At 50.2% G+C, this 13,986-nt stretch overlaps 1 protein-coding gene across 1 annotated transcript; it reads right to left on the bottom strand.

Moving 5' to 3' along the window:
* Positions 1-11,040: 11,040 nt before the first annotated feature.
* On the bottom strand, positions 11,041-11,672 carry LOC131329708 (uncharacterized). The gene is made up of 2 exons (XM_058363047.1): positions 11,519-11,672; positions 11,041-11,393 (listed from the first exon to the last, which is right to left on the bottom strand). Exons 1-2 carry the CDS (start codon positions 11,670-11,672, stop codon positions 11,041-11,043), a joined length of 507 nt encoding a protein of 168 aa, XP_058219030.1.
* Between the last annotated feature and the right edge of the window lie 2,314 nt (positions 11,673-13,986).

Genomic DNA, 13,986 nt, shown 5'->3' with positions numbered 1-13,986 from the left:
TTCTTTGGTAAGATAGCATCAAGTGTGTGGGTATATGATATATCTTGCAACCGGATGCACCTTTTTCAAGAACTCTGCCAGTGACCATCTTCTGGAGGAGCAAGGCCTCTTCCACAGGATTCGTCCCCAGGCGGAGCAGGCCTCCTCCACAAGATTCGTCCCCAGGAGGAGCACGCCTCCTCCACAAGCTTCGCCTCCAAGAGGAACGTACTTCCTCCACAAAGCTCACCTCCAGGAGGAACATGCCTCCTTCACAAGGTTCACCTCCAGGAGGGGCATGCCTCCTCCAAAAAGCTCACCTCCAGGAGGAGCATGCCTCCTCTAAAAGGTTTACCTCCAGGAGGGGCATGCCTCCTCCACAAAGCTCACCTCTAGGAGGAGCATGCATCCTCCACAAGATTTACCTCCAGGAGGAGGCATGCTTCCTCCACAAAGTTCATCTCCAAGAAGAACATGCTTCCTCCACAAAGTTCACCTCCCGGAGGAGCATGTCTCCTCCACAAAGTTCACCTCCAGGAGGAGCATGCTTCCTCCACAAGATTTCCGTCCCGGAGGAGCATGCCTCCTCCACAAGATTCACCTCCCGGAGGAACATGCTTCCCCCATAATGTTCACCTCCAGGAGGAGCATGCTTCCTCAACAATGTTCACCTCCGGGAGGAGCAAAGCTTTCTCCACAAACTGCGTCTTCGGATGAGCAAGGCTTTCTCCAAGAATTCTCCACCCGCGGAGGGGTGAGGTCACCTCCGGGCACCTCACCTCCTACTCGACACTTCGAAGACTCCACGAACTCTTAAAGGCGACTCTATACACCATCCTAGGCCGAGAGCAGGGCCTAGGTACCCCGCTCGGGACCTACAGAGGAATGTGGCTTGGAGGCTAGAGCAAGGGGTTTGTCAAGGAGGACGAGCTTGCCTCCGGCAAGCTCTAACTTGACCGGTTCTAGAGAGAGAGGGGGGGATTGACCGCCATCTGACATCTCGGAAGAAGTATCATACCTACCGCCTGGCACCTCGAAGCTCATATCATACCTCGCCTGACTCGACAAATGATACGGGTCTTCATGCATCACCGAAATAGCCTCTGTCGGCTTCTTGGTTACAAGCCCCAAGGCCTGACTTGGGACTAAGAGAGGAAAAGAGGTCAACCTCCACTCTGTCCACCAATGGGGAGGAGCCCTACACCTGGCTCTCCATCATCTCCAAGGCTCATATAAAAGACAAGCATTCAATACCGATCAACAACCATTCAAGGCATTGAATGCGCACCTACTCTCCACTGCCATCCCTCTCTCTCTCTCTAAGTCTGCCTCGAGCTCTCTCCTCCTCCACCTCCGGTGGTTCTCGAGCACCATCGTAGCAACCGCCATATACCCGGAGGGTGACCTCAGGTACTCTTCCCACTCATACCTCCCACATTATACTCTGCTGGGGAAGAGTGGTGCTTGCTACAATGCCTCCAAAAAAGCCAACAGGAGCTCCCGGACTGAGTGGTATTGAGGGCTTGGAGGCTACCTCTAACCCCATTATAGAAGAAATACAACCCATTACGCAAACCACCGTCAGCGAACAGTTACGTTCGGTGACCGAAACCCTCGCCACAATGCAACACAACCAAAACCTCTTGATGGAGACCGTACTCGCCTTACAAAAGAAAGGCACCACCCCTCCTCCGCCTCAGGCAGAGACGGAGGGAACTCATCCTACTGGCTCTCAAACTGAAACTCGCGACAACCAAATCGGTGAGGGAGCACAAAACCTCCAATCCAAGGAGACGCTTACTCCTCCGCCAGAGATTAGCTCCCAGAAGCCCCCCTCCATGGGTGTGGGTTCAGCCGCCGTAATCCAGAGTACAGCGAACACCATTCCCGTCACGCTAGAACAAGTGCGAGCACTCATCCAATCCGAAAAGAAATCCCTCACCTTTGCTCTCGACGCAGACCTATGCCCTTCGTACCCCATAGCAGTCGCAAGCATGCCATATCCAGAGGGATACATGGTCCCTAAGTTCATCCGTTTTGACGGAAGGAAGGGGAACGCCAAGGAGCACGTCATTCGTTTTGTGGACAGCCTCGGCGTCCACAGCGGTGACCGTAACTTAAGGCTACGAGAGTTCTCCAAATCCTTGACGGACAAGGCGTACTCATGGTATGCCAATCTCGCTCCTAGTTCGGTCCTCTCTTGGGAGGACATGGTAAAAAAGTTCTACTCCAAGTTCTTTTACGTGGAGGATCGCCTCTCAACGCTCCAACTGATGAAGGTGACTCAAAGGCCCTCCGAGGACTTGAATCCTTACGTCCGCCGCTTCCGCGAGCTATCGGTGGATGTTCAGGAACCGATATCGGAAGATCGCTTGGCCAAGATTTGTGTGGACGGAATGCAGCCGACCTTCAAGCCCCATTTGGTCACTCACCATTTCCCAGATTTCTCCGCATTGTATGAGGCGGCCCGAAACTTGAACGAAACAGTGGAACCCCCACTTCCTCCACCTCGCTACCAACATTCTCCTCGCGGAAGGCATTCGGGTTCCAGACAAACGGCTTACGCGGCCTCTGGCCCACCACCTAGTCGAAGTCGGGGGTATCCGGCAAAACGCCCGAAGTACAATGAGCCTCCACCTCTGCCGGTAACAGCAGCGGAGGCCCAAGCATTCTTGGATGCTTGGGTACAAGACGGCAAGGTAGCACTTTCAGAAGCCAGGAAGGAACCTACTCGGAGAGATATGGAACATCCGGACTATTGCATTTACCATAAGATGGTCCGCCATCCTACCAAAGACTGTTGGGGCCTCCGAACTTTGTTGGCAAAATTTATGGTTGAAGAAGCCGTGGAGCTCACGGCGACCAAAGATGTCCTCCGGAACCCCCTCCCAAATCACAAAGATAATGGGAAAGCTGTCATGATGGTGACTATCTCCCACCATGAAGAGAATGAAGAACCCGCAGTGTGTGAAATAGCTAACACAGAAGGGCCGGAGTGCCCAAATTTTAAGGAAAGGCGGGCCTCCTCCCTCCAAAACTCTAAGAAATTTAAATGGTTATTTGATCAGTTTGGCTTCTCCCAAGCAACAAGATTCGAGGCAACCAAGGCCATACTTCGCGTGGCAGAGGAGCATGGAGAGCAATGCATGGGCCTATCCGGCTCTGTGAGGAAGATTCTCCGTGACAATCATCTTCCCATCACTTTCACTGAGGCCGACCGACAACTCCCTTTCCCCCACAACAGGCCCTTGTATGTTCCGGTCACCATAAATGGGATGGAGTTTCAAAGAGGTTTTCTAGATGGCGGAGCCTCGCTCAACATCCTACCTTACTCCGTTTTCAAGGCGGCGGGCATCCCATCCGGCCGTTTAGTCAACCAACCCATCACAATTTCCAGATTCGGAAACCATAGCCAACAATCCATGGGATTTGTCCAAGTGGACCTCATCGTGGGGCTGATACGATCTGCCACTAAGTTCGACGTGATCGACTCCGAGACGACTTACCAAGCCCTCCTCGGTAGGACTTGGATGCACCGATATGCAGCGGTCCCCTCCACATACCACCAATGCATGAAGGGAATATACAAGAATGGTCTGGTCACCATTGTCGGTTCTCAAAAGCCTTTCAAACCGGAAGAGTCTCACATGGCGGATGCCATATTCTACAACGACCCAAATGAGGAAGAGCCCTCGGCTCCTCCTAGGGGCATCCCGATCCCCAAATGGGATGAGATCTCGAAGGAAGGATCTCCATCCACAAACAACCCCAACGAGAAAAAGAGGGCTAGAGATGTTATCTTGGCCAAAGCCCGAGCACCTGCGGAGGACAACGCCGGCCCCAAAGTGGTGAAGTACATGAGGCCGGACGGTAAGGAGGTCTATCGCTTGTGAAGGTGCGGGGAGCTAGCTTCCTTAGCTTCCTCGCCTGGGGAAGCCGGCTCCCAAGCGGAATGTCATGAAGTCCGCGAGGATGAAGGGGACCTCGTGGAACACCTCACTCAATGCTGCTCCTTATCTAGTCTCACGCAAAATCAACCGAACAAGCTAAAGAAGAACAAGAAGAAGAGAGAACCTCCCACAATCCAAAAGTTGACAACACCAGATGAGGGCCAGGAAGAGCAACCCCCAGCCCTCCAAGAAGTCAAGGTGGCTCCAGAATGCTGACAAGATGGGCCTCGGCCTCAGAAGCAAGAGCTAGAGGAAGTGAACTTGGCCCTGAAGGGCATGCCTCCAAAACCAATTTTTCTAGCCAAAGATCTTCCTGAAGAGAAAAAGAAGGCTTTCATTGCACTCATCCGTGAGTACATTGAGGTTTTTGCATGGAACTATGACGAAATGCCAGGATTGGACCCCGGAGTCACCACACATAAACTCAATGTGGTGCCTTTGGCTCGTCTGGTGAAGCAAGGCGTTCGGTTTTACAAGCCTGACGTGGAGTTAAAGATCAAGGATGAAGTAGTCAAACTCCTCAAAGCCGGATTCATCAGACCCATCCAACACCCCTCGTGGCTCTCCAGCATCGTCCCGGTGCTGAAGAAGAATAGGCAACTCCGCGTTTGCATGGATTTTAGAGACTTGAACAAATCTTGCCCGAAGGATGAATTCCCTCTTCCTAGCATCGACATGCTTGTGGACTTGGCCTCCGGGCACCACATGTTCTCATTCATGGACGGGTTTAGTGGATACAACCAAATCAGGATGGCCCCTGACGATGCACCTAAGACCTCCTTCCGGACTCCCAATGGCAACTTTTTCTACACCATTATGCCATTCGGCTTGAAGAATGTAGGAGCCATATATCAGCGGGCGATGACCGCCATCTTCCATGATATGTTCCACGACATACTCGAGTTCTATATAGATGATCTGGTGGTCAAATCCAAAGGACAAGAGACCCATCTGGAGGACCTCCGAAGGGTATTTGAGAGATGCAAAAAGTATCGGCTACGGATGAACCTGCTGAAATGCGCATTCGGAGTCACAGCCGGCAAGTTCCTTGGCTGCATTGTCCACCGCCATGGGGTTGATCCCGATCCCGCCAAAGTCATTGCCATCCGAGAAATGCCCAGGCCCACCAATGTGGACGAACTCCGAACATTCTTGGGGCGTGCATCTTATTTATGGAGGTTTATCCCCGCTATGGCTGAGATCACCCAACCGTTCAGCAATCTGATTAAGAAGGATGCCAAATTTGTCTGGACGGAGGACCACAACAAGGCATTTGAGGCTATTAAAATAGCATTAGTCTCTCCACTCACAATGACTCCTCCTCAACAAGGAAAGCCCCTCCTCCTGTACATCACCTCCACTCCCCACTCCATTGGGGCCCTTCTAGCTCAAGAGGTGGATGGAATTGAAAGACCAGTTTACTACATAAGCAGAGTTATACAAGGGGCGGAATCGCGATACTTGCCAATAGAACGCCACTGCCTCGCTCTTGTGTTCGCCGCACAGAAGCTCCGCCACTATCTCCTTTCATACCCTCTCCACCTCATCACAAAATGTGATCCAATCCGGTACCTCTTCAATCGCTCTGCTCTGGCTGGTAGGCCGGCCCGATGGCTGTTTTCTTTGGCGGGATATGAGATCATTTGTAAAGCCCCTCGGGCGGTTAAAAGCCAAGCTCTGGCCGATCTTTTGGCTCATTTTCCAAGTGGCCAATACGAACCCCCATCTGAAGATTTACCAGGAGATGAGTTCCAAGCAGCCCAAGCGGAGGTTGGAGAGTGGAGCCTAAGTTTTGATGGATCTTCCACGGCTAAAGGTGGCGGCGCTGGAATAGTCCTAACTGCCCCCAGTGGGGGAAAGATCAACCTCTCCTACAAACTCGATTTTCATTGTTCCAACAATGAAGCCGAGTACGAAGCGCTCATCCTTGGCCTCATGGCTGCCCTGAGTTGCGGCATAACCCTCCTCTGCATTAAAGGGGACTCCAAACTAGTCATCCGGCAAACGAACGGCGAATATGCAATTAGAGAACCTCCACTTGCCTCTTACAGGACCATTGTGCAAAGATTAACAAGCAAATTCGACGCCCTCCGCTTGGAACATGCCCCCCGCTCAGAGAATCGCCATCCCGACGCTCTCGCAACCTTCGCCTCCAAGGTGGAAGTTTCAGTGATGCCAACCAAAATTGAAATTCTCAAGAGAAGCGTGCCTTGCTCCGTAGCTGAGATCTTCCCCGAAGAAGAAGTTGAAGATTGGAGAACCCCCATCTCCAACGAACTAAAGAGTACCTCCGCCGCCATAACCCTCAGCAATTTGAAATATTTCACCATTTATCAAGGAGTTCTATATTATAGGGGCTCCGGAGGGTTGCTAGCGCGTTGCATTGGGGAGGAAGAAGCCAAGGTCAAAATCCAGGAAGTTCATGAGCAATCATGCGGAATCGAAGATGTAAGCCTCTACAGACGACTCCAACGCCAAGGGTATTATTGGCCCATCATGGCGACAGACGCGGTGGCGTTGCAGAGTAAATGTCCCAAATGTAGAGAAATCCCGTCCAAGGCGGAATGCAATTTCATCGGAGTATACAGTGATTGGAGGAAACCCTACATTGATTTTCTGACCGATGGTACCTTACCTCCTGATCGAGTTGACATGGCGATAGTCAAGAAACGAGCTCCAAAGTTCTTTGTTCACAACGAAGAACTCTTTCGAAGAAGTTTCGAAGGAAAGCCTTTGAAGTGCTTAGCAGGTCCTGAAACTTCAAAAGCATTAGAAGTCGCGCACGAGACCGAGCACCAGGGAGGAGCGAAGCTATTCCAACACTTACTCCATGTAGGCTATTATTGGCCCACCATGGAAGAGGATGCTAAAAACCATGTCAAAAGGTGTAAGGCGTGCCAGGTTCACGGCAATATGATTCACGCCCCCGCCGTTGACCTTAGAACCATTGGGACCCCATGGCCATTCCATACTTGGGGCATGGACTTGATCGGTCCAATCAACCCTCCCTCCAGAGGAAACATTTGGATACTCACCGCCGCAGAGCTCTATACAAAATGGGTGGAAGTCATCCCTCTCAAAAGGGCAAGCGGACCAGCCGTCTCCAATTTCATTCGAGAGCACATCATATGCCGATTTGGAATTCCCAAAGTCATCCTCTCCGACAATGGCACACCCTTTGTCAACCGCCAAGTCGGGCAGCTCCTATTCTCCTATGACGTCACTTACCACAAGTCCACGGCCTATTATCCTAAAGGAAACGGGCAAGCGGAGGCAACCAACAAGACTCTCCTCAAAATATTGAGCCGAACGTTAGAGGATCATCAAAAGAATTGGGCATATGCCTTGCCCATGGCTCTCTGGGCTTATCGAACCTCCAAAAGAAGACCCACCCAGATGACCCCTTTCTCCTTGGTTTATGGGGCCGAGGTAGTCCTCCCCCTAGAAATTGCAATACCGTCGGCACGGGTGGCGCTACGAAGCGAGGTCCTCCATGACGCAAGACCAAGCGAGTTGGAAGCACTGGACGAACGAAGGGATCGGGCACAGGCTAACCTTCGCGTCTATCAGCGGAGGATAGCCCGAGCCTATGATGCCTTGGTTAGACTGCGACAATTCGCGGAGGGAGACTTGGTCTTGAAGGTAGCACCTCATGTCATGGAAGGGAAGTCAGCCTCCAAATTTGCCGCGAAGTGGGAAGGACCGTTCGTGGTGAAAGAAGCAAACGAGAATGGATACTACCGACTCTCAGAGCTGAACTCTAACGTCCTCCTCGCACCCATCAACGCAAAGTGGTTGAAAGCATACCACCCTTAGCATATGTTCCTCCTTTATTATGCAAGCTTTTATTTGGTGTAATCAAAGAAGTTCAAAATTCTTAAGAGCTCCATTTTATGATTGCCCTACGAGTTAATCATGTGATGGAACTCCACGAGAAGGTGAACACTATGTATTGTACCTCCTTGTTAGGAGCTTTATCAAATTATGAGTTCAATCCCCCATGTCTCAAGTCTTTCTCCATACTTACGTATTGTACCTCCTCATTAGGAGCCTTATGGATATGAGTTCATTCCTCCACATTTTAAGGCTTCCTCCATGATTGTTTGTTGCTATAGAAAGACTAGAAGAAAGGGAATCATCCCAACCTAAAGTTTGGCAAGCTTGATTAGACGGATAAATGATAAGTCATGCCTACGGAGTGACAACTCTACAATAAATGTTACGATTCATCCTTCGGACCACCAAGCACAAGGGAGTCCTGCGTTTATAGGCTTGGCCCGGATTCCCTCATTTCCTAAATTAGTCCTACGCTTGTAGGCCTGGCCCAGATTCCCCCTACTTCCCGAATTCACTCGCCCCTCTTTCGTGAAAATCCATTTCTTAGTCCTGACTCTCCTATGATTCGGGATGACGCGTCCACATCCATATTTCACCTCAAGCCATGAGACGTCAAGTCTCCAAGATTCTTCAAATGCTTTTAAAAAGGACCGGAACTCACACCATAGCAAATACAAAAAAAAACCAACATCAAACACCTGAATCCTCAGGTCCTCCTCTCTTCCATTTACCTCAACCATGGCTCCTCAATCACCAATCACAAGGTACCTCCACACTCCGACACCGTCCCGAATTCTTCGGTGTGGAGCTACATCTCGCGGATGAGGCGCCTCCCAGCCACGGGGGACACGCAATTCCTCCTACTAAGGGAGGGAGTCGAATCTCCACTAGATTGGTTTATAAAAGGAGGTGTACCGCAACATCTGGTGGAGGAATACAACCACATGGCATCGTCTGGTCAAGCCTCCCTCACTAAGGAACTCATTCAATCATGGGATTCACTCCCATTGCGCCATCTCCAATTTCACCGGTCACCAAACGACCTCCCGACGCACACTCACCAACTCCGAAAAGATACAAAAATAATCCTCCCATCTAAAGTGCACCACGCCGAGGTTCTTTCAGCTCACGGCTTTGATCAACTGAGAATCACAGCCGAACAACTGATAATGTATGGCCAACCGTCGTACCGCCTCTCCGTCACAACTTTCGTCACCCCCGATCAATCCCAAGACCTCGGACCAGCCTTCCTTCCCATGGTGGAAGAAGAACACCCAATATTCAGCAGCGACACACCAAGACCCTCCACCTGTCGTTCAATAACAATTCTATGGTGGAACTGCGAAGGAGCCACCCGCATGCGTTTCTACAAGTACTTTCTTGACACCGTCACACTGCACCAACCAGATTTGGTGGTGGTTTCCAACACATGGATCGGCGGGCATCTCGCCAAGCAGATGAGCTTAACTATTGGATTCGCCAATTCCGCCATCGTGGATCCCCTTACCCCCTACTCATTGGGAGGGATATGGCTACTGTGGACTAACGAGCTCCACTGCACTATCTTGGGCACCTACCACAATGAGATCACCGCGCTGATAGACGTGCCGTCTATGTAATAACATTACCGGAAGATCAAATCCTCCTTATAACTTGCTGGCGAACTACCCTTTCCCCACATAAAGAGGATGGGGACTTAGCCTTTCTGTTTAGGCTCTCTCCACTGCAATCGCCGCCGAGCATAATTTCATTCCTTGTTTGATTACCGTACTCTAAAATAAAAAATAAAAAAAAAGACTCCATACATGATTCGCCAAGGCAAACATAATGCCACGTATCGCCTTACTCGATCGCCCAATGAGATATTGTCTATCAATATTCTCAGCCGCCGCGCTATGAGAATCGCAAGTCTAGCCTAATCGGGGGCTTGTTGATCCACCCTTCCGGCGCTTGGCCAACCTGCCTAGCACGGGTTGACTGCCAAAGCACCGCCGGACTCCATATAAGAATCGCCATGGAAAATATAACGCCACATATCGCCCATTGAGATAGTTTACCAATATCATCCGCCACCACGATGCTGGAGTCGCAAGCCTAGCCTAATCGGGGGTTTGGCGACCATCCCATCCTCCATCCTGGGCTTGGCCGACCAATATGCTTAGCACTGGTCGACAGCCTAAGCACCACAGGATTATCTCCATACACGAATCACCATTGAAATCATAATGATACCGAGCGTCGCTTTACTTTTAAATCGCCAATAGAGATATTGCTCGTGATCACACAATATTCTCCCTCCCACACGCCTCGATGCTCTCATTCTGCCAAATAAAATAAAATAAAACAACGAAATGGGGAAGACATGCCTTCCTCCTAAGAGAAATCTGGAAGATACACCTAAATGGGGAAGACACGCCCCAAGGGGGAAGACACGCCCCCCTCCTAAGAGAAATCTGGAAGATACACCCCCCGCCTAAGAGCCATTCCCTCCTACATACTCTAAAAGTCGCGCTATTTCGGCGAAAAGAACGAAAAAGATTTCCTACGCAGCTTGTTGAAAGGATCACCAAAGGCCGAATGACAAATACAAACAAGAGATTACAAGACAAGGATGTTCCATGCTTTCATTACCAAAAGTCTATTACAAACAAGAAGTGAAGGCACAAAAAAAGAAAGGCAAACTGCCGAAGGATTCTCCCTCCAAACTTTTCTTTTGCTACCAAAAGTTCACTACATGAGGTCATTACTACCATTGATAATGCTCATAAATGTGACAGTTCAAGACATTACAAAGGAAATAAGCATCAACAAAACATAAGTGAACCACCCGGCGCCCAGTCCGTCTTCACCGCCGCAACCCTTGACCGGCGTGACTAGACATATCGAAGTCTCCCGAGAGGGCACTCTCGCGCTCGGCTACTTCACCTTCAAGTTTTTTCTTCCTCTTCCTCAATCGCGTCGCCGTTACTTCAACCTCCAATTCTTTACTTACTTTCTCCAACCGATCCTGCCAAGCTGGGAGCTCAAGAAGAAAAGCCATTAGATCTATCCTCTTACGGAGCCAATCAACCTCCAATTGATAACTTCCCAACGCAGCCAAACCATCGTAAACAGATATAAACTCCTCAGGCGTAGCTTTTAGCAAACTGACATCCTCCAGTAATTCCACAAACGATACCAAGGAAATTAATGCCAACCTCCTAGAAAAGGTACTCATGTTGCCAAGCCGAACAACGGTACTGGGCCACCGAAAAAAGATGTCGAACAGCAAAGGTCAATGCTCCTCCCGGGCCTCAGCAAACAACACACTAGGCTGCAATGTCACCTTCTCCTTCGTCTCCAAAGTCACAATGACACTCCCATCGGGATAGCGTGCCATCATAAAGTTACCCTCTCTCCACCAATGACGACTACTGCGCAGCCTTCCCTCATTTGTCTCATCCTGCAAGCTCGACGAATTCTGCACAAGTGACTCGCCGCCATCACCTCCCTCCATTTGATCAAACTCCACCTGGCCCTCCTCAGCCTCCTCCTCCTCCTCTTGGTCATCATCATGGTTATTATCCTCACTCCTTCCTTCCTCCCCTTCCTCCTCCTCCATTTCTTCTTCTTCACTCGACACCACACCTGACGAACGCATATGGTGGAGTGACTTACCCTTCCACGGATGCGCCACTCCCTGGGAAGCCCCCCCTCATCCCCCTAAATGTCGTTCATAACCCTGTGCGCCACCGCATTTTGATCGAACGTACCTATCGCCTCCAAAGAATCCAACGGCACGTTCAAACCTCCTCCGGCCACCATATCTAAGACCTCCACTCGTGGTGTTTTTCTCACCTCTTCCCCAACATCGGGTTGAAGCACTCTCCCGGAAGACACCCCCTCATCCCCCCAGATATCGTCCATACCTCCGTGTGCCGCCGCATGTTGATCGAAGGTACTTATCACCTCCACGGAAGTAAAAGGCACCTATGAACCTCCTCCGGTCTCCGTTTCCGGAATCTCCACTCGTGGCGTTCTTATCACCTCCTCCGCAACACCAGGTTGAACCGCTTCAGAGCTCTCCTTATTTCCCTCTGTAATCTAAAAAAAGGGAGAGAGAAAAGTGTCATTACACCAACAATTTAACAAGAATAAAGAAAATTAAAGACATGCAAAGGTGACAAACCCCAACCTTCTTTCGCTTGCTGGGCTTAGCCACCTCCATAGCATCTTTTGCAGGCCTCTTTGAAGTATGCTTGCCACTCAATCTTACTCCCTCCGCCCGTCCCTCTCCAGCCCCGTCACTCACGGATACACTGCTTCCCACATCCTTCTCCACAGTACCATATATAGTTTCCAGATGTTCTTTCACCTTCCCCAATACCTCCTCCTTAACATATGGCGAACAGGCACCAAACGATGCAAGGACCGGATCCTTCACCTTCGGAAGACACAACTCACCATCCTGGCTTATTACATCCTCCACTCCCAAAGACACGGGAACTCCTTTCACATATTCCAGGAAGCGTACCAGGTTATCGCTCCAATACTCCCTATAGAGTTTTGTACATCCTCCCATCCTTTTAGCCCCAGGCAACTGTAGACACCCCAATTTGGGCTTCCAGATTAGTTTACTTACGGTTTTTGATTCCCCGATGATGAAATGGATCAAGAACACCCCAGGAATGATAGCGTGTTTGAGCTTTGAGTGTTTGCAAAACCCTTGAACCTAACCTAGCCTAAGCCACTTCAAAAACCAAAAACCCTACTGATGCGTGCTAGGGCGCAGCCATCCCGCGCCGGGGCGCACCATCGCGCGCCTAACTCATTCAATCGCGCGACAGACTGACTCCGTCGCGCGACGGTCCAACCTACCACCAACCTTTCTGAAGGAGGATAGTTGGCCACCAATGCAACCTCAGCCAGGCCTCGTGGACTGGCTGAACTCCTCTGTTTCCAACCAGATTCACCCATATCTCCTCCTATAAATACCCTCCATTTGTTCTCTTTCAAAGGGTTAACAAAAATTGGCATTCAAAGGTTTACACCCTAAGCACCATAAAAAGCATAGCTTGTTCTTCTTCAACTCAAACACCTCAAACAACCTCAACCTCAATTCAAAGCTCAAACATCTTTCAAAACTCAAGAACCGAAGGTATAGCTTACCTTTGTTCTGCTCTCTGTTCTGATCACTGAGGGGGGCTGGCAGGGCCAAGGCTGGTAATCAATACCAGTTCTGGTCCTAAAGCTGGCAAGGTTTCAAAAACCGTCATGTAGGAACCAGCGTGCGATGGTCCCATTCTCTCGCGCGACACTTCGGTGCTGCATGCGATGGACCACGTGGGGATTGGTGTCCTACTGTTTCATGCTTTAGTTTGTATATAGATCACTGTTAAGCATGTTAAAAACCAGTTTACTGCTTTCCTTTGTTAGAAATTGCTAGCCGTAGTTCAATTTGCATGTCTTCTGTTTTGGAGTACCCCTGGGATCATTCTGGACCTATCCCAGAACCCAAAAATGTGTAAACCAAACACTGGTCCGCGCCAGGGCGCACCATCGCGCGCCAGACTCACGCCGTCGCGCGACAGAGCGCGAGGGCGCACCCTCGCGCGCCAGACTGACTCCGTCGCACGATAGTCTGCCTCTGACCAGTGAGTGGCCTTGCACGGGTAACTTGGATTGAGGCTGTTATTCTATTCCCACACTGTTTATGGGGTGCTTTATTCATTTGCAGGGCTTTTTAGCCTTTAACATTACTTAGGACTGTATATTATGCTGCTATATGAACTGCGTGGTTTGTCCTGGGTGTGTACTGGTCCTTCCAGAGCCTAGAGGGTTTGAGAATAAGAGTTGTGGGTTTGAGCTCACCGGCGTGCGTGTGTCTTGGAGTTGTGCGCGCAGGAGTGAACAGCATGCAGTGACTTGTTCAATGCATGCTGGTTTCTTCCTGCGCACGTCACTCCAAAACAGGGGCCTTCCAGTTTGTTTAAACTCCCATAGCAGTCTATTCTCATCCTATACTAATTGCTCATCCATGCTATCTTTTCACATCCTGCAAACTGTTACAGTTTTAATCCCCGATTAACTGTTCCCCCGCCCTAATTGGCTAAAAATTGATTAATGAAACAGAATCGCAAACAAACATTTTTCGCAAATACCTAAGTAGAGATCGATCTCCGGATTGAGTGAGAAGGGTGCCATAAAACCCTTCCCCTCTCGTAACCTGGCTCCCGAACCC

This window comes from Rhododendron vialii, chromosome 1a, assembly GCF_030253575.1.
Source record: "Rhododendron vialii isolate Sample 1 chromosome 1a, ASM3025357v1".
Taxonomy (NCBI): Eukaryota; Viridiplantae; Streptophyta; class Magnoliopsida; order Ericales; family Ericaceae; genus Rhododendron; species Rhododendron vialii.
Note: the sequence above shows the minus strand (reverse complement) of the source record. Positions and strands in the feature narration are given on the sequence as shown.